This window comes from Anastrepha obliqua, chromosome 2, assembly GCF_027943255.1.
Source record: "Anastrepha obliqua isolate idAnaObli1 chromosome 2, idAnaObli1_1.0, whole genome shotgun sequence".
In the NCBI taxonomy this organism is placed as follows: Eukaryota; Metazoa; Arthropoda; class Insecta; order Diptera; family Tephritidae; genus Anastrepha; species Anastrepha obliqua.
In genome coordinates, this window is record NC_072893.1 from 34560580 (window position 1) to 34580398 (window position 19819).

Consider the following 19819-nt stretch of genomic DNA (forward strand, 5'->3'; position numbering starts at 1 on the left):
AATTTTCGGGCGTTGTTCCTATTGGCCAGCATCTCAAGTTCCTCGCATTCACGTATTTCGAGCACAATGACAGAGGGTGATTGCGTTGGACCTGGAGCGATGCATAAACTATTTTAGCCAACAATTCAAGCTACATCCTTCGGTTGACAGATTCAAGCGCCGTTATTGTTGTACTAGCAGTTCATCAAGCCCTGCCAGTACCATGTACTTACCGATCTCCATCGTCTATTTCATCTAATGGTAGACAGTTTGGGTCCAAATGAAGAAAGGTGTTAGGTGAGTGGGTTTAAGGGGACATGTCAATATGTGGCTCGTGTCGTCCAGGGTACCTGAAAGTAATTATGCCAGAGTACCGCAAGTCTCACGAAGCAGTTGAAGCTCTTCGTCTGCATGTGTGAAGGCTGAACTCCGATGACGGCATTCGTGGATCGGGAGTTTAGAAAGATTTCTGATGAATGCCGTTGAATGCCTGTATATAAACTGCCTAGCCCAGTTATTTACGGTCGGTATTGGTGTGTCGTCGACTTTCACATTTGGCTGCAGTTTGACCTTCTTCCAGGTGGTAAATGGAATGCCGGTGCATTTTGGGGGGTGAGGGACACGTGATATTGCCTGTGTTGATAATATTCTACATACAGCTGATACTGTTGTGGTCTAATGGTGGAAGGCAACCACCCCAGACGGGGTGATTGTAGGTGTAGAGCTCAACAGCAGAGGGCAATGCAGTCACTTATTCAATCTCAAGCGGTGCACAAGCCAGAGCATCTCTGCAAGATTCGTACTTGACTGATGTCACTTTCCGAGATGCTCTGGCCTGACACACGGAACAGACTGTGTGTGGGATCAAGAGCTGCCGGTTGACCCTCACACGGGAGTTGAAGCGAGGTATAGTGAGGTTTGGGATGCAGAATAAAGGGGGAGTGAAAGTAAAAGCTTCCATGCTGACACTCTTATCTTTCTTGAAAAGTGGAAAATAGGAAGAGTGGTCCCACTATTGAAACCTGGAAAGCTCGCTAGCTAAGGGGAGACCGACAGATTTATCTTCTTCCCCCAGTAATGAATACACATGAAACCCTCCAACTCCCGTTCTTAACGAAACATCTGACAGCTACACATCACTCCAACCTTCAACTACACTACAGCTCTTATGCCCGCTTATAAACCGCGGGTTAAACCAAAATTAACGGTTGTTAGTTGTTATACCAGCATTTTCCTCAGAAATGTGCGGGGTATACTGCTGGAGTGACAATCCTTGGCCGGATATAAATTCGGGTCGTTCCGGTAGCGTAGAACCGTGGTCGCCTTGAACTAGTGACACACAAAAGAGGAAGCTCCATACCAGTCAAAACTCCATACTGCTATCTTCTGAAGTCCTCTTTACAACACCTTCACAGCAAGGCTACTATTTTCCCAGTTAAGGAGCATAGTACGATGCTCAGCAAGCAATTCCTGCTGGGATTCTACCGTAAGAACTACCTCCCAGGCACATCATGAGTCATTTCTTTGACTTAACTGACCAGATCTAGAATTTACCGATACAGGGATGTACCACCAGTTTACAGATAAGCTATAAACAGCATTCATCGGGAGTCTTTTACCTCTCTCTCTCTCTCTCAAATTACCGCCCACCGAACGTCGTCATCGGAGTCTAATCACCAGCTATAGCAGAGGAAAAGTTTCAACTGCCTTTTGGCACAATTCACAATTCAGGATATTGTAGCAGGTAAAACTCCTACCTATCCAGAATCGACAGCTGCAAACTCAACATATGACCGACATGTGAAGGTACCCCGTACGACACTAACCACCTATTCACGTGTCTCCTTAAACCCACTCACCTCTCTCCCTTTGGGCCTACACTTAGAGGAGATTGATGATGATGACAGGCGACTTCACCATGTTTGGCAGAGCTTGATGAACTGCTACAACAACAACAACAAGTGAGTTCTTGCACAGCTACTTAAAGCTCATGCCAGTATGTCTGCTACTTAGCGCAGGCCAAGAATGATTAATTCAAATATACCTATATATGTATGTATGCATAATAGGAATGTGCCGATGGTTTCTAGTTCGCAATGATCTGTGACAAAAACCAGTTTGCCACCTCAAATTGAGAGTTTAATGAGGTGATTGAACTTTTCAGTTTTTGTTTCCCCAATTAAACCTTTACCAGCCAGCATCTGTTCCCATTTTGATTTGCTAAATCTCTTCTTTGTGAATTTTTAACTTAGTTGTCTATTCACTTCCCGTTTGAGCTTCTCTTGCAAAAATTCTCCTCCCGCTATTAGAAAAACTTTCTCTATCATTTTTATATTTCATGTTCGCATTAAATCTTGAACACCGGATCTGCAAAGACGGTCGCATAAATAATACTTCCACAATAATTAAGTGCGAATAATATTTTTCGAAGTTAAAGTGACAAATTACAGGTAACGTAATTCAAACACGTCTTCGATCATCTCGCACAACTTCCTATCAATCACTGCCTTCGTTAGCAATTCCATATGCCAACTAAATTACGCGCACGCAATTAGATGCGTTGATAGCGACCATACCGCTGGCGGCTTGGCGCATACATACTTGTATGTATGTATATTATAAATACATATTTGTATGTACATATATCATACATACATACATAGTATGTAAATAACTTATTTTCTCTAACTTTATTGGTTTGCATGTTTTGTTTACACGAATACTCTAGGTGTGACTGGAGCATTCCTAACCAAAATTCATAGCAGTAGCAGTAACTGCCAAGTGCTTGCGAAACGTCGTCAGGTTTACTAACATACTTCTGTGCATGCATAGTACTTGAATCACAGCAATAAACATTTGATGTGCCCAATGTGATAATCAAACTGACCGCCAAATTGTCTACTGCCACAAAAAAGAGAAACAGCAGAAAATAGCACTTTGCTGTGTACTCATCCATCTACTTTATGTGTAGCTTGGTAAGTAGTGCGTTGGCGTAGCGCATGGCAAGCAGTTATGTGCGTGGACAAACTGGAGGCGCAGGCATCGAGCAGCCAGCAACAGGCAACCAGCGTGATGAATGTGGACCACAAGCGGTGAGTGATATGCGTCTGTGTAAATACAAATCATTTTCTCATACAAGGACTCAATGGCTCTTCATAGTCATGAAAACAGTGGGTCCAGCACTGGCAAAGAGCGGAAATCAATGGCTGTTAGATGTATGCGCGCAGTGGCGAATGGATACATAAATGCCGTTTATGGATTGCTTAATTCGCGACTGCTCATGTAACTACCGGCAGGAAATACATACTTGTGCGTGATTATGCTTATAAAATATTTTGTTTATTCTTTATTTTTATTTATTTATATTTAGTTTAACTTTTCTTGTGAATTAAAATTATGGCAAACTTATAAGCACACATTTATTTATATGACATTCTCATATTACCGCTTCCTATGTTCTGCTCTTTTTTTCTAATTTTGTTTACTTTGCTATTACAACACTAAACCCAACAAAATAGAAAATTTTAAGTATTTATTGAGTTGAAAATACATAATTTTCAATACTATTACCAAAACGAAATAGAAAAGACTAGAACGAAATATTATTTTAAATAATATAATAATAAATTGATTCGGTTATGAAAATACAGCAAAAAGTTGCCAGTGTTAAATATAAAAAATATTTTACCTAATAATTATAAAAGTGGGATTAAAATATGCGTCAAAATTGGAAAACACAAAAACATGATTAACCATTTTTTTTTAAATGAGAAAGAAAAACAAAGAAAAAAATTAGAAAAAAAATATACATAATTTTTAAATATACAGGTAGTACTTATTTTAAAAATAAATAAGAAAAAATTAAAAAAAAAGGTTTAATTACGAAAGCAACTTAATTGGATAACACAAAAACAGGATTATAAATTTTTTTAAATAACGAAACAAAAAATTAGAAAAAAGATATATAATTTCTAAATAAACAGACAACATATATAAAAAAAAAATTAAAAAAAAAAGTTTAATTACGAAAGTAACTTAATTGGATAACACAAAAACAGGGTTAACAATTAAACAAAATTAGAAAACATAATATTTAAATATTACAGGCAGTACGTATTTTTAAAAACAAATTAAAAAAAAATGAATTACGAAAGAAGCTCAATTGGATAACACAAAAACAGGGCTAACAATTTTTTTTAAATGAAGAAAGAAAAACAGAAAAAATTAGAAAAAGATATATAATCTTTAAATATACAGGCAGTACTTATTTTAATAACAAATTAAAAAAAAAAATTAAAAAAATGTTTAATTACGAAAGTAGCTTAAGGTAGAAAATACAGTCTCCTCTGTTGAATGCAATAAAAAAAAGAATTATTTGCTTCAGCGAATCAAACAAAAATGCAAAAATTAAATCAAGAACTATAAAATGCTTAATTACTGAAATTTAAAAGTACAGAAAACCTCCCCTGTTGAATATTGACAACAAAAAAAGCAACAACACCATATTAGAAAAAAAAAATTTTCAATGAATAAAACAAAATACAAATTTATAACAGAACGTAAATACAGAATGTAATGCTAAGAAATAAACTTAGGTTTAAAATAATAAAAGGAATGTATTCACTTCTGAAATTAAGGGGGAACGCCACTGTAGGGGGTCAAAAAATAGTCGATTTTTGGGAATTTTTTTTTGTAAGTAAGAATGATTATTCGAGGATCGGACAGAAGGCAATTTATTATATGTGTATTAAACTATGTTGATGTAAATTTTTATTAAAAAATATTGAAAATTAACAAATTTATGAATAATCATCTGAAATCAAAAAACCAAAAATTTTATTAATCTACACAATAGTGGCTATCGTTGTACGTAGCCGTTTTTTTGGATGTGTGTTTTTCACCATTTTTTTATTTTCAACAGGCCCAAAGAAAATAGTTATTTTCAAAATTTTGAAAATTGGCTATGTACAATGATAGCCAATGCGATAACAAAAATTTCGAAAAAAAGAAAATTAAAATCGGTTCATTTATCTTCGAGAAATCGTTGCCACCGTATCAAAAAAAGTCGTTTCGAGAAAAACGCGTTTGAAATAAAGCATTGTATCGTAAGCGCTACGGGGCCGAATCGACGGGCGCTCACTTAAGAGCACATATTGTTTAAAATGTATGTTATATAAATAATTTGAAAATACACAATGTCCTTATTATTTGTATGCGGTACTTCAATATAAATTAAAAAAAGAATCGGGTGTCTTATTAAGATCGCCTATTTTGAACTTTACAAAATGGTGGCATTATCCCGGACCAATTTAATGGTGCAACTAATTTTGTCTTTCAGTTCCGAATCATTTTCTGAGAAAATTTTTTCAAGGCTACTCTTCAAGAGTTGGACTTATATGATCAAGCTTCCATGGTCAAGTGATCATTGATACGAATAGTTTCACTATTAAATTTATATATTTGTAGATCTTTATTTCTGAAATTTTATTAGTTGTCTGTTGCTCATTTCTTACACCAGAAAATAAAATTTATTGCACATAATTATTTTCAAATATTCGTTTGGGGAAAGAGAAATCCATTATTTTCTCGATAGAGGGCTGTATTGATTTATGTCTCGTAAAGTATCGATCAAAATCGATTAAAGTTAAAAAAAAAAAAAATCCCTTGCTGGTTTTTTGCATGTTCCACTCATTGTGAGTTACAGGGTGTTAACAATGGAAGTCAACAAAGAGAACATTTTACAGATTTCCTTTGATAACGGCAAAAATGTGAATGGTGTTTACGGTGCCTGATAACTAATTATAGGCCAATAGCTAATTATGTGCAATTTCAGTTTCGTCGATTCCGTTCAGGCAGTTCTGATGTTAAAGAAAATGTTGATAAAATCACAGAAACAGTCGAAGTTGACCGGCAGATTATTAGCCGTAGCAACACCCAGGAGCTAAATATCGACCATAAAACAGTTTTAAACCATTTGCGCAAAAATAAGGGATTTCTTTTTCCCCAATCTAAATATACACCTAATTCTCTTTTTACACGAATTAAAAAGAAAACAATTTTACACGTATTGGATTGCTTTAACACAAATTTCAATATTTTATGAATTTTTCTTGAATGTAATACAGCAGATAGAGGGAGATTTTTCGATGCATGTACGAAGCGTTTAAATTAATAAATTTCTGAGACTCGGTAGATTTCGCTCTCGCTGTTTAATAGTGCATTTCTTATAACATATATTTAATGAATTAAAATGTGTAGGTACGAAATAAATTCTTAAATGATCTCTAAAAACAATTTTTTAAATTATATCACACATAATTCTTTCTTTACATTAATTTCTTGAGAACGTACCTATTGTGCAAAAAGAGAATTAGGTGTATGTACATTCGTGCACAAAATAATAAGGTTAGTGGAACATTGTAAGATCGAAGAGAGTATGAATATTATTATTACTTATCTGATCTATTCTCGTTATTCAAGAATTTTTAGTAACATACAATAAGCGAGGCTAGCAACACTCTTAACCCTCCGTTGGGCATCCGGGTCTGGCCAGACTGGCTTTTTCGACTTTATTCTTTCTATCATAGCTAACGACTTGGGCTTCGGGTAGCTTCCCGAAATTTAATTTTCTCTCGATTTATGGATATAACCTTTTAAAAAGGTACCCAACCGAAGGTTTTAAAAAAAGTTAGTTAAAGTTGCGATTTGTTTCAATGTAGTGAATTTGATTTGCAGTCAAAACAAGAATAAATTTAGGAAAGTAGAATACAAGGCGCATCCATTAAAGGTGGTGTTGGTAAATCAGCTGAGTTGTTTTTTTCTTTCGCCGTGTCCATATGGCTGTCAAGTCAGAATGAAGCAAGACGAATTCATTATTCAATTTCTAGCTTCTCAATACTTTGCTTTGACAATCAAACGTACAGAACAGTGTTGTTGGTCTAGTGCCACCACCTTTAAGGTACTTGACCACCTTATAAGTTTCAAAAAATTAAATTTTTTTTTTTACATTTTTTCAATCCTTATACTTTTAAAAATCATCACCTGAAACTGTTTTTTTAAATTCGAATTCTAACAAAGTGAAATCAGTGAAAATGTGCAGGCGCATCCTGCACTCATTACTTGCTGACTCAGCGGAAAGAAAATAGCAAGTTTTAACTTTAAACGCGTTTTTCCAGAAATTACTTTTTTTCGAATGGCGGACACTTTATCTCCGAAACTGCTTAGCCGATTTTAATGATTTTGGTCTTGTTTTATTTGTTAAGATGTTTTGTATGCCAATTTACCACATTTTGCAAAAAAAAAGTTAATAAAGTATTGCTTTTTAAGCATAACATTGTGAAAAACAGGGGTGTTTTCTTAACTTTTTTTCAAACATCCGCCATTTTTTTATTATTTTTTTTTTTGTCAGTTTGTGGTAAATTCTCACGCAAGGAACCTTCCTTTTGAAAATTTTGTTTCTCTCTTTTGTTTTAGAATTACCATTTCTAAGATTAACTGTCCGCCGCAAGACATGATTTTCTTCAGGCCTCGACTTTGGCGCCTCCTGGATATATGTTAAAAAAAGAAATTTTAATAAATCAATTTTTTTTTTGTATTATATAAGCTCTAAATAAAAATTAAAAAAAAAATTTATTTTAATATATTATACAGAACATGAAAAAAAAATTATTGAATATGTTGTACTTTTTAGCTTTCCAAGGTGGTCAAGTACCTTAATGAATGCGCCTTGGGAGAATATATCATATATACATATGTATATCACTGCGTTCATACATCTCGGCGGCGCGCGGAATTTTCAATGCTTCGGCTGACGGTCTTTCCACCGCTATAAACGCAGCTGACCATCATTATTATATTTTCATATGTGCCCAAAATTATATAAACAAATTTCAATCGGCATAAAGTATATTAGTTTTACTTTTTAATTTATTTAACAAGTCCGCCTGTTCAGCTGACGTATTTTTCTCCCTCTACGGCGCAGCTATTTTTTTTCATTCTACTAAATGTCAACAATACACAAAAAAAATTTCAGCCGGTATTAAATGAGTTGCTAAAAATTTGTTTTCGACACGTTTCGCAGCATCCCACGTACCCACCACTACTGGACCAGCTGACGGTTGGTTTCGTCATCCATTGGATTTTAATACTGAAGGTAGAGTATTAAAATCAGTCGGCATGAAATGATGAAATCAAAATGACCCCTGGCTCCCGGACTATAAGGAATACTAACGATTTTTATGCACAAATAAAGGAATGTTAAAAAGGAAACAATTAGTTTTCCTATTTCAGAATTTTCAATCGTTTATATTCGGTAAGCAAGCAGAAATGCAGTGGGTATATATTATTTTAACACAGCTTAGACAAATTAGAGTTGAAGCTTTGAATATAAGCCTCAAAACCTTGATAAGTGAAATCTTTAAATGACTATATTGTCTATTTATTATACTTCATAAATAATTCTCTTGAAATACACAGCTTACAACTTTAATTCTCTTGAAATACACAGCTTACAACTTTTAGCCACAAATTTCATTCTTTTTTACCTTAGCAAAATGCATTTTTATTTCATCAATAATATCTAAAAATATCAGAAACATACATTTAAGGTGAAATACTACTATTTAAATTAAAAAAAAAAAAAAAAAAAAATACATTTCATTGTCTAATTTTACAAAAACTTATTTATAGTAAATATGGTTATTTCTACAAATTCCTTTGCAAACTACAATTATGGGTATTCAAATCGATAATAGTGAAAACTTACAGCTGAAAGTTTGCTAAGCTCCAACAAATTTCAATACATAAGGAAAATCTTTAGCAAATGCATATATATATGCATCAAAAATAATTCAAGCGCTTATTTTTCAGTAATTTAATTTACTTTTTTTTATAATTAATACATAAAACTTATAATCACAATTGCATATTTATGTACCTTTTCAATAGTTAAATACTCAAACAAAATAGATAGCTTTTGAACAAAAGATTTCAAAACAATCTTTAAGTGTATGAAGCAACAAAGAAACAAACCACTTATTGAAAATCCATTCAGTATTTATATTTGTTGTTGTATATGAGATTGATTGTTTTTTCTATTGATTTGACTGGTGTTATTTATTTTTCAGGTGTCTATTGTGTACATGCAAGCAATACACGTGTGAATGTCTGGGTTTCTGTGAGTGCATGCTTGTGTGTGGGTTTAATCTAGAGCCTAATAACAGACTTTACAGTTCATCCTTATGCAATAGTGTGTAACGATTTTTCGAAGGTCCCAACTTTTTAAAGCTCGATTCTGGCGGTGAAGTGGCTTTGCCTGATTTGGAATCTGCTTCGGTTTGCACCTCATTGCCTGAAGGATCGGGACCATAATGAAATTCTCTGTTGAGCCACAAAAAGAGAGCAAAGAATTATTGAAAATATCAAACTGTGCTATGTCTCGTGAAAAGCGATTGCTTATTGTTAAATTGTTAAACGTATAAACCAACCTGTGCAATTTTCCACTGTACAAATCCTGCAAAAATTGCTTCAACTTGCCGGGCGTATACATATCCTCAAACTTAGGGAACATATACATATGACGGAATGAATCGATAGCAATCAACGGTAATTCATCCGTCGATCTACCCAAATGATGTAATGGATGTGCAAAGCGTTGGCCATCTGCCGTTAAGAAATTGATATTCTCTGCAAAAGGAATGAAATACGTATGTTAATTGAATGCTTAAATTTATATCTTTCATTCTTCTACGTTTCTCATCCAGTAATTGGGTTTCTATAATCGCCTTAAAGTCCTTGATTGCCTCAGTGTCGTCTGGCTTATGGAAAAGTATCAAAAATGGTAAACCTTCTTCGGTCAACTCTTCAGCGTTTTCGAATGTAATCTCGCGCACTAATGGCACACACTTTTCCTGCACCCAAATTTTTAGCTCATCAAAGTTTTTCAAACTGCCCGTGAAGGTTTCATCGTTTTCGTGCGACAATGCCACATCGGGTCGGAAAACAATGATGGGTTGACCTGTTAACGAAGTCAAAATAGTAATGTTTAAAAATCTATTACGGCAATGAATAACAAAAGAGCAACATAAAGTTATTTACAATCGAAGTTGATTACAATTAAAAACACAATTAGAAACATATAAAATTAAATAACAAAAACGTTGGTTTCGGGCATTGACAAGCAGATTTTTTCTTTAACACTTTGCGTGCCAAGGCAATATTGGTAGTGTTTCATATACTATATATATACTCGTATTTTTGTTTGTTTTCGAAGTACATGGGCTACTATTGGCGTGTAACCGTCGTATAAATTTGAAAGACGCATCTCACACAGAAACATTCATATTAGAATGGCGTGGCACGCAATGTGTTAATATTGGCGTACACGTACCTTTTGTAAATATGAATTCCCCTAAAGGAAAGGGAAATACTTTGGGTAAATTTCGGTATCAAATTTGAAAAAAAATTAAGTTCTTCTGAGCGCAAAAATTTAATTACATATTTAAGTCCTGAACTCCTTTAAAAGTAATATATTATATAACTTCCGGGCCATCAAGACACGAGTCATATTAATTCGCGACTTGCTCCGAAAGAAATCGCGACGCTATCTCGAGAAGAGGTATACATACACCTTCGCCCCTCGACAAACAATGGCAAACCTCCGAGCGTATTTCTGCCATGAAAATTATTTATTTATTTATTTAAGGACAATCACTTCAGCAGAACTTCACAAAAATTCATGAGGAATATTTATGATGTTACAATAAGAATAACTTTAGTTCAAAATAGCTAAAGCTGGAATTAGCAGTGCCGTAGCCATAACGCCACAACCGCAACATTACAGCATTTGTGGATTAGTCCTGCTGTAACCCTAAACTGCTAATATTGAACAAAAACACAGATAATTTTTCGTTTTTCACTTCTAACATTCAAATTTTTATCGCAAATATCAAAGCAAATATCAAACAAATGTAAAGTATTTCACAGCTGCTTAGGGTGACGAGGAAAAACCAAAATTCAATAGATACATACCGCTACGGTTAAGGTTATGGCGTTATGGTGCGGCACCTATAAGCGTTTACAGTGATGTCGATATGTTTGATCTGAGGCCAACTTCTTCTACGGTTAGTAAATGGGATATAGGCTGCAGATGGACTAAACTAAACTCTTACCTGTCATGTCCGACCGACTGTCGCAAATCTTCCTGTTATTAAGGAGAAGGTACTGCAGACAGCTGGTTGGATTGATGACGGGCCATTTTCAGTGAGCGAAGCACATGGAAAAGGTAGGCATCTCAGACAGTGTACTCTGCCCACCTTGTGAAGAGGAGAATGAGACGGCGGATCACTTCCTGTGTGTCTGTCCCGCCTTTGATCGAATTAGTTTTGAGGTCTTTGTCACTGAGGTATTAAGAAGCGACCACCTTGGCTCCTTGGCACCTCAATATCTATTCAGATTTCTTCGGGTGTCGGGTATATTTAAAGAAAATTAAAAGGGAATCCGATTGCAGTACAATGTGTTTGATCAGAACAGCTAATCGCTATGGTTACGGTACGACTAAGTGCGGTTTAAAGAAGGTGCGGCTTACGTTCACTATCATCCAATATGCTCTTAGAGTCCAAAATAGTATTGGGTCGGAAGGAAGTACTTTAGAAAGGAGGAAACTAATGATAGTCAGAATTATTTTTCAGACACTTCAAAATTCAATGTCAAGCTTTCTAAATTATTGTTGAGCCATAAATCATAAATGTTCTGTGGCGTTATGTTGTCGTTGTTGTAGCAGCTTAAACATTCGCCATACATGCACTGACTGAAGTGACTGTCCTTGGCTCCGGGTCGTTTCGGTAACATTGAATCGACTGCGGTAGAAATGTAATTTGCCGATATCGTGATGATTGCTTCAATTAAATCGCTCTCTAAAATCAATTGGCGACCGCCGTAGCCGAATAGGTCGGAGTTCAGAGAGGTTCGAATCTCGGAGAAACACCAAAATTAATAAAAAGTTTTTTCTAATATCGGTCGCCCCTCGGCAGGCAATGGCAAGCCTCCGAGTGTATTTATGCCATGAAAAATCTTCTCATAAAAAATATCTGCCGTTCGGAATCGGCTTGAAACTGTAGGTCCCTCCATTTGTGGGGCAACATAAAGACACACGCCACAAATAGGAGGAGGGGCTCGGCCAAACTCCCAAAAAAGGTGTACGCGCCAATTATAGATATATATATATTATATTATATACTTATATATATATGTATATATATATAATCTATTTAATTAACTGTATAGATCAGAAATAATCGTACCGCCTGCGAACTCATAATGTTTAAAATTGGCTCTCCAATTCAAGTTCAAAAAGCTTTTACTAAATAAATCGACTATCCACATTATCGTAATTTTTAAAATGTCCGCTTTTAGCGAGACGTACTGTTTTCGAGTTTAAAGCCATCTATCAACGATTTGTTACCGATTTTTTAGTCAACCCAAAGCATAAAATGTTAAACAAATTCATTCGAAGCCCATAGATATTCTGAAATCTATAAATATAAACGTATAATAATGCGTGTTAATATTTGTGATGAAAACAATGTGATGTGAATGGACTTCCGATAATATTGCCATATGCGCCTAATTACTGTATATTGAATTGACTTCCGGTAATATTGCATGTGCACCTAGACCTCTTACATACACCGAGAAAAGCGAAATTTTGTACAAAAGCATAATTACAATTCATAAATTACAAAGCAAATGATTAAACAAAATAAAAGTAGAAAGAAATAAAAAAAAAATAAAATTTACATAAATTACCTAATGTTAAATTGAAAAGCGCTTTACCTCTTCTATCGCTACTGTCGTCCTCAGCTTAGTAATCGTACGGGAAAATGTTAAAGTTTCGTTGTTAATAGAAGAATACAATATAATGACAATAAAGTTTTTCGTAAATAGAATTTTAGTTATTTAGAGTTACAACAATGAATCTCTCGATATAAGAAGAACGCATGCATTCAAGAAAAACCCAAAATTAAAAGATTATAAATAAAACCATTTCAACGCTGTATTGTGATACATAAAGCACTTACTTGGCGGATGCATGGCCTGAACAACATCTCCAAAGCCGACATGAAATTGACAATCTTCTTTTAAATTTGTAGCTACTTTGCGGAAAGTTTCATACTCCGGCTGATCACGACGATCGAAATAACCTATAATTATACGTTTCCTTGAATCAAGATTCTCCAAGTCCTTCAATGACGAAAACTCCTTAATTGGATCCTCAAGTTGTTTCCGCACAAATTCCACAAACGCCTCGGCAGAGCGTTGTCCCCGATATTCACGTTTACTTAACTGTCCGTTGCGTATCACCTTGAGTGTAGGGTATTTGGCTATGTGAAAGCGTGAAGCGATTGCTGTTTCCCGATCACAATCGACTCTACCGAGCACTACTTTGCCTGGTTCGGGGAAAGCCTCTTTCGTCTAAAATTATTTATAAGCAATGTTTAATTTTAACTGGTTAAAATATAATATTTGCTAGTGCGTTGTGTTTACCTTATCGGCAGCTTCATTGAAAATCGGCGCTAGGAGATTGCTGAAGCGACACCACTCGGCGTAGAAATTAAGAAAAACCAATTCATTGGACGCTATAAACAAATCGAATAAATGATAAGTGTAAGTACATGAACTTTTACATTTTTAGGAAATCGCAATATTATTGTGTTTGAGTGTTTTCGTGTTTGTTTTTTTATGAGAAAGTATAGCATAGACATAAGAGGCCGGCGTCAAAAGAAAGTGTACACCACATATTGACGAGAGTGGACTATTTATTTATTGATCATTTAATTTCAAGAATTTTTTTATAAAACTAAAGTTTATACTACAAAAACCATATAATGCAAAGTTTCAAACTTTTTATCCAGAATTTCTGGAAAAATTTCGAGTATGCAGTTTTCTAGTCCATTGTTTTCGTTACAACGAAGTGCAAGTTTCAAGTAGCTCAAAAATTACGTTGATTTTTGACAATTTTTTTCTGCTGACGATGTTGGGTGATATCCTCCATATAAAAAAAAATTCAAGTATTCGCTATATGGCGGAAGTACCCCACATGTTTTATAGTTTTTTGTAGTATAAACTTAAATTTTATAAAAAATAATTTAAATAAAAAAATAAAAAGATAAATAATCAAAACTTGTCAATATATGAAATGATATGTTGGCTCAAGGAGTTAGGGGTAGTCAGAGGCCCGAAAGAATGATGATTTTCAATAATATTTTTTTTTGCTAGTCTATTGCTTTTTTTTACAAAATTAAAAACATAGCATTAATACACCACGTTTCGACTTGACTTTAGCAAAAATTGAAAAAAAAAAAAAAAAAAATTAATAAATAAAAGTTAACGCTGTTTGTGTGGAGCCCGTTTCTCCAGAAGTCCCTTGCGGTGATCATCACAAGTCCTTGGAGACTCATCTAAAATCCTTCGGACAAGAGAATTAGTTTTATTAATGGATAATCTTGTGCCTAATCGAAGCTTATTTATTTTCAAAATTAACAATATGGTGGCCTCAGGAAATATTTTTCAGATTTTCGAGAAAAAAAAAATCCTTCGATCAGGTGGGATCGTTGGACCGTCCCCGTCCCCCTGTTTTAAAAGTGCGTTAGGATTTTGCAGTGGCGAAAATGCAGCGATCGTTGGAGCAACATTACTCGATCAAATTTTGCGTAAAGCTAAACAAAACGAGTACCGAAACCATTGGGCTACTCAAGGAGGCTTACGGGGACCAATCTCTGTCCAGTGCCCAGGTAAAACGGTAGCACAAGTCGTTCAAGGAAGGCCGGGACGACGTCGAAGACGAACAGCGATCTGGAAGGCCTTCGACAACGCAAACAGACGAAGATGTGAACCGGGTCCACAAGGAGTTTGTACCTCCAGGAAACACTGTAAACGCGGAATTTTACAAAGAAGTGCTGCTTCGGCTGAAAAACCGCGTCGCCCGGCGGATGAGTTTAAAAAATGTTTCCTGCAGTGGAGGGAGCGTACCAGCGGTGTATTGACGCTCAAGGGTCAAGAATATTAGTTGTATAAGCCAAAAGATTTAATAAAACTGCTTAAAAAAAAAATAAGGCTCATTACTTTTCAATCAAACCCTGTAGTTTTGAGAAAAACGATTTAAAAATTTTTGGTTGTGTCTGTTTTTGCCCGAGCGCCCTTTGTTAATTGTTGAATAACTCGAAAAGCATTTGTCGGATTCACTTCAAATTTTCACACAATATTTTTTAGATATTTTAGAAAATGCAAAAAAAAAATTCAATTTTTTGAAAATTCTGACTACGCCTAACCCCTTAAGACGGGTCGCCAAATTCCATTTGTTGTATTTGTCTATATTTTTTCATCCTTCAAATACTGATACCTGCATGCTAACACTGGTTTCTAACGTAGAGTATACACGCTTCAACCGTTGTATCAGCACGCTGTACAATGAGTTGGATGGCTGTTTAGTATAGGTACTTTACTATTCTCATATTCGTGGTGAACATTTCGCAAAGTCAAGTAAAATTTGTTCAATAATAAGAATTAATGAAATTTTTTTTTATTTATTTATTTAATATTATTTATTTTTTATTAAAAGAATTTTTTTTATTTGAACAATTTTTTTAAACTAATTTTTTTTAATTTAAATTTAAAAGTTTAATTAAAAAAAATGTTTTTGTTTGTTATTTTTAAAAAAATCTGCGTACACACGTTCCAACTCATTACACAACAATTGGGCCAACATGGAAATCGGTTGTATTTACAACCATACATGGTAAAACCGTTTATCTAACATGCCCATGTTGATACAACGGTTGGAGCGTGTACTCTCTACATTAGAGATATGCAATTTTAGGTCAAATTCAATAATATTAAGGAAGCAAATGTGTACTGATATATATGTACATATGTATAATAAAAAATTTAGTTCAAATTCAAAAAATTCCATATTCAAATTTTCGTATATCTACTGCGTTATTCAGCTACATATGTGTGTACATAAACATATGTATGTACATGCAGCCATACATATAGTATATGTACTATATATGATATGTATATTCGCAACGTTTAAGCAAATATGAAGTATAGAATCCGTAAAAAATATATTTTAACATTGATATGAATATAATAAGGCCATCAATAATGACACAGCTGTTCGACAAAGTTACGCAACAATGCTCTAAATACCTGAATAACTATTTATTCAGATACAACGTGTATCTATAGAGGTCGCTGGCATTTTATACTATCTGAAATCTTTATAAATAATATAATATGAAATCTTTATAAATAATATAATAATGAAATCTTATAATATAAAGGAAAACTCAACACAAAATCGATCCTATAATCACTTCCGAGCGAATTTCATTGAAATTTTCTTACAATTGCCTTGAAATTTACTCAGAAGTGAATTACAGAAACTCTTCGAATAAGAAACACAATACCTTACGGCAGGAATAATTTTTCTGTATTTTCGCTACTTTTAAATAAAATAAAAAAGATTATAGGGAATGTTTTTTCAAAGAAGTTTGTTAGAGTTTACTTCCAAAAATTTTTTAGCAAATAGTCGCGCACTAAGACTTCACCTTCAAAAATTCTCCTGCATTCCGAATTTAAGTACTTAAAACAGGAACTTACCTCAACAAGTATAAAATTCTTTCAAAAAAATCTATGCCTACTTAAAACAAACTCGACATAATTGCAGACGACTGCTAAGCCACGACACAAAACATGTTAAAGCAAGAATGTGATTTGACCAAGATATTTTACGAAACTCTGGACCTAACATCTCGCATGGAAGACGGATACGTTATTTCTCTTAATTCCTCCTTCTATTCAAAGTATTTCATTGCATAAACCGCCTTTTAAGATCCAATTTCACCTACCTGGCACAAACATTGCCTGTTACCAAAAACATATGTGTAAGAGTTATATGTGTTTGAAAAAAAAAAATAGCTTAACAACAGTTCACTGATAACTGTTATGCGGCCCTGCTGATTACAACTTTTAATTAACTTGTTTTTGACTTCAAAAATTAAGCATAAAAACATGTGTTTTATGTCTTATGTTGAAATTTGAATTTTTGTGTATCCACCCTTTATATAGCTCATTAACAATAACGGAAGCCCACCCATACACACGAGGGAGGTTCAATAAGTACCCGTGTTTTATGACAGAGATTACACGTTTCCACGACAGTCGGTTCTACGTTACCGAAATGACCCGGATTTATGTATATCCGGCCAAGGACTTTTCCTCCAGCAGCATTCCCCGTATGTATGGGGAATGTTTATGCTACTACAACATCAACAACAACAACAACAACAACAACAACAACAGAGGGCGTTCCTGAGCGAAGTTGGTGTTAGCATCGTGTGCTGCCATCTATCAAGCGACGGCAAAATAAATTTCAGACTGATTGATAAGTTGGTTTGGAGACGTGTTTCGTGATTTTCGCTAAGATGGAAAAAGCGCAGCATCGTTCGGTAATTCGCTTTTTGTTTTTGGATGGCTTTTTGTTTGTCTTTGGGGACGCTTCGCCCGCCATGTATATTACGACCGCAGTTAGATAGTGGTTAAACGAATTCAAACGTGGCCGAACATCCGTTTTTTGTTGAGAAACGACCAGTACGCCCGGCAGACGCGGTTACCGAGGAAAGCATTGAAAAAGTCCACGATATGATTCTCGCTGATCAACGAACGAAAGTGCGCGAAGTAACAGAGGCCGGTCATAGGTGTGTTGACCGAAACGGTAATTAACATTTTACATAAGTTGACGAGGAAAAAATTGTCGGTATGATGGGCGCCGCCATTGCTCACGGTGGACAACAAGCGGATGCGGCTGTTGACTTCGAAGCAGTGTTTGTTTAAGCGAGATCCGAAGGAATATTTGCGTCAAGTTCTCGCCGTTGATGAAACCTGGATTCATCATTACACACCAGAAACTATGCAACAATCAAAACAATGGATTTCTTCCGGTGAATCTGCTCCAAAGAAGGCGAAGACAGTCCCATCGGAAAGGTCATGGCGACGTTTTTTTGGGGTACGAAAGACGTCATTCTTATGGATTTTTTAGAAAAAGGAAGAACGATCACTGGACAACACTACAGTGAGTTATTGGGCGGCTTTCACAAAAAATTGACGGAGACATGGCCGTATTTGGCAAAAACGAAGGTGCTGTTTCACCACGATAATGCACCAGCACATTCATACGGAGTGTTGGCGCCCGGCGACTTTTTCTTGTTGTCTAACATGAAGAAATGGCTCGCGGGGAAAACATGTAGTTTAAACGAGGAAGTCATCGCCGAGATAGAGGCGTATTTTGGAGAGTTCGACAAATACTATTTTTGGAGGGGTTAAAGAAATGGCCGGAGCATTAGGAGAAGAGTGTCTTTCTAAAAGGGGAAAAATATTTTTTTTTTAAATGGTGTCTTCATTTCTAACACGGGCACTTATTGAACTCCGCTCGTACATACAATTATCTAAACTTGCAATTGCGTATGACGAATTGATGAAGATAAACCATTTCGCAAAACACTACCAACCGTGCCGAGTAGTGCACCAGATAGCATTAAGCCACCATATATAAATATGACCATGAGAACGCACTAGTACATTTTTCATTATTTTTAGTAAATTTTTTGTGCAATACCTATTTGTACAATTCTTTTCTTCCCAATATTAACACTACAGAACATATTACGCGGGACACATATGTGTAGGCGTAATGAAGGTGCATTTAAGGCAATTTTAGATCCAGCTGCTACTTTCCCAATTCGACATAGAGGGTGGGTTTTAAATATTGGGGTCGAACCCCATTAATAGGCGATACGCCATGGGCAGAATCACATTCATAGGTAAACACATTTAATGAAAATGTCTTAAATATTGTTTCCACCCTCTTCCACTAACAAAACAATCCATTTTGTTGAAAAATGTTCAATTCTTCTGAAACAGTCGCCAAAGTTTTTCTTCATAAACTAATTAAAAATGAATGATTCACACCGCTTAGGATTAAAAATTTAATCTATTAAATCAATGAATATAATGTAAACATCAACTTAAAAATGTGTCAGAATATTGGTGGAAAAACCAGCGAAGATACCCAACAAAACATACGAGACGATAATTTCACTTATTTTACTAACAACATGTGAATAGCTTGATTGTGCCTGTTGTTTTTTGTCTAAACTCTATACCGACTTCGCTATTGACACGTCAAGAGGAATATAAGCCATGGCTTGCGTATCGCTGCACTTCCTTAATGTTACTTAAAATTCTCTAAATAAATACATTCGTTTTTCACTTACCTAATGTCATGTCAATATTTTCACTGTTAATGTCCACCGCTCCAGAATCGGTAGGATTATAAAGGACATAAATTACCTAAAAAAAAAATATTAAAACCACACGTTTTAATGTTATGAATGAAAAAATAAAAGGAAAAAACTTTCCAGAAAATTTCTGACAATGCGGCAACAAATCAGCATTGCAGTGGATAACACATTGGGTACAATTACTTACCGTAAAAATTGCTAAGCAGTGGCATTTTCGACTGCTCCAAAACTGCATTTTCCACACTTCTATATGATATATACAAATAAACTAAAGATTGCTAAGATTTGCTAAAGAAATTTAGATGTGCGTGAAAAAAATCATCGACACTTTACGTTCGCCAGCGTCCGTTCAGACACCTATTCTTTTTTCTTTTACTTCCCAATGCTGTCCGTCAAAAACTTCACACCGCTGGCAAACAGTGTTGCCTACTCAATGTATAATATCTATTTTGGTTTCTTATTTCAACATTCCGGGGGCA

At 35.0% G+C, this 19819-nt stretch overlaps 1 protein-coding gene across 3 annotated transcripts; it reads right to left on the reverse strand.

Annotated features, from left to right (window-relative positions):
* Positions 1-9012: 9012 nt before the first annotated feature.
* On the reverse strand, positions 9013-19819 carry LOC129239434 (endoplasmic reticulum resident protein 44). Of its 3 annotated transcripts, none has more exons than XM_054874910.1 (8): positions 19528-19819; positions 19314-19389; positions 13522-13613; positions 13056-13449; positions 12784-12837; positions 9728-9994; positions 9465-9663; positions 9013-9357 (listed from the first exon to the last, which is right to left on the reverse strand). In XM_054874910.1, exons 1-8 carry the CDS (start codon positions 19573-19575, stop codon positions 9204-9206), a joined length of 1284 nt encoding a protein of 427 aa, XP_054730885.1. In that variant the 5' UTR covers positions 19576-19819; the 3' UTR covers positions 9013-9203. The 3 variants fall into 3 exon arrangements, with proteins under 3 accessions (XP_054730885.1, XP_054730886.1, XP_054730887.1); XM_054874911.1 differs by having other exon boundaries at positions 12811-12837; positions 19528-19818; XM_054874912.1 differs by lacking the exon at positions 12784-12837 and having other exon boundaries at positions 19528-19816.

Excerpts from the sequence above, each read along its gene's own strand:
- LOC129239434 (XM_054874910.1), bottom strand. The coding sequence starts at position 19,575 with ATGCAGTTTTGGAGCAGTCGAAAATGCCACTGCTTAGCAATTTTTACG. Across the intron at positions 13,450-13,521 it reads TCAATGAAGCTGCCGATAAG|ACGAAAGAGGCTTTCCCCGA; the intron begins GTAAACACAACG and ends AAATAATTTTAG. Across the intron at positions 12,838-13,055 it reads TCAGGCCATGCATCCGCCAA|CTGAGGACGACAGTAGCGAT; the intron begins GTAAGTGCTTTA and ends ACGATTACTAAG.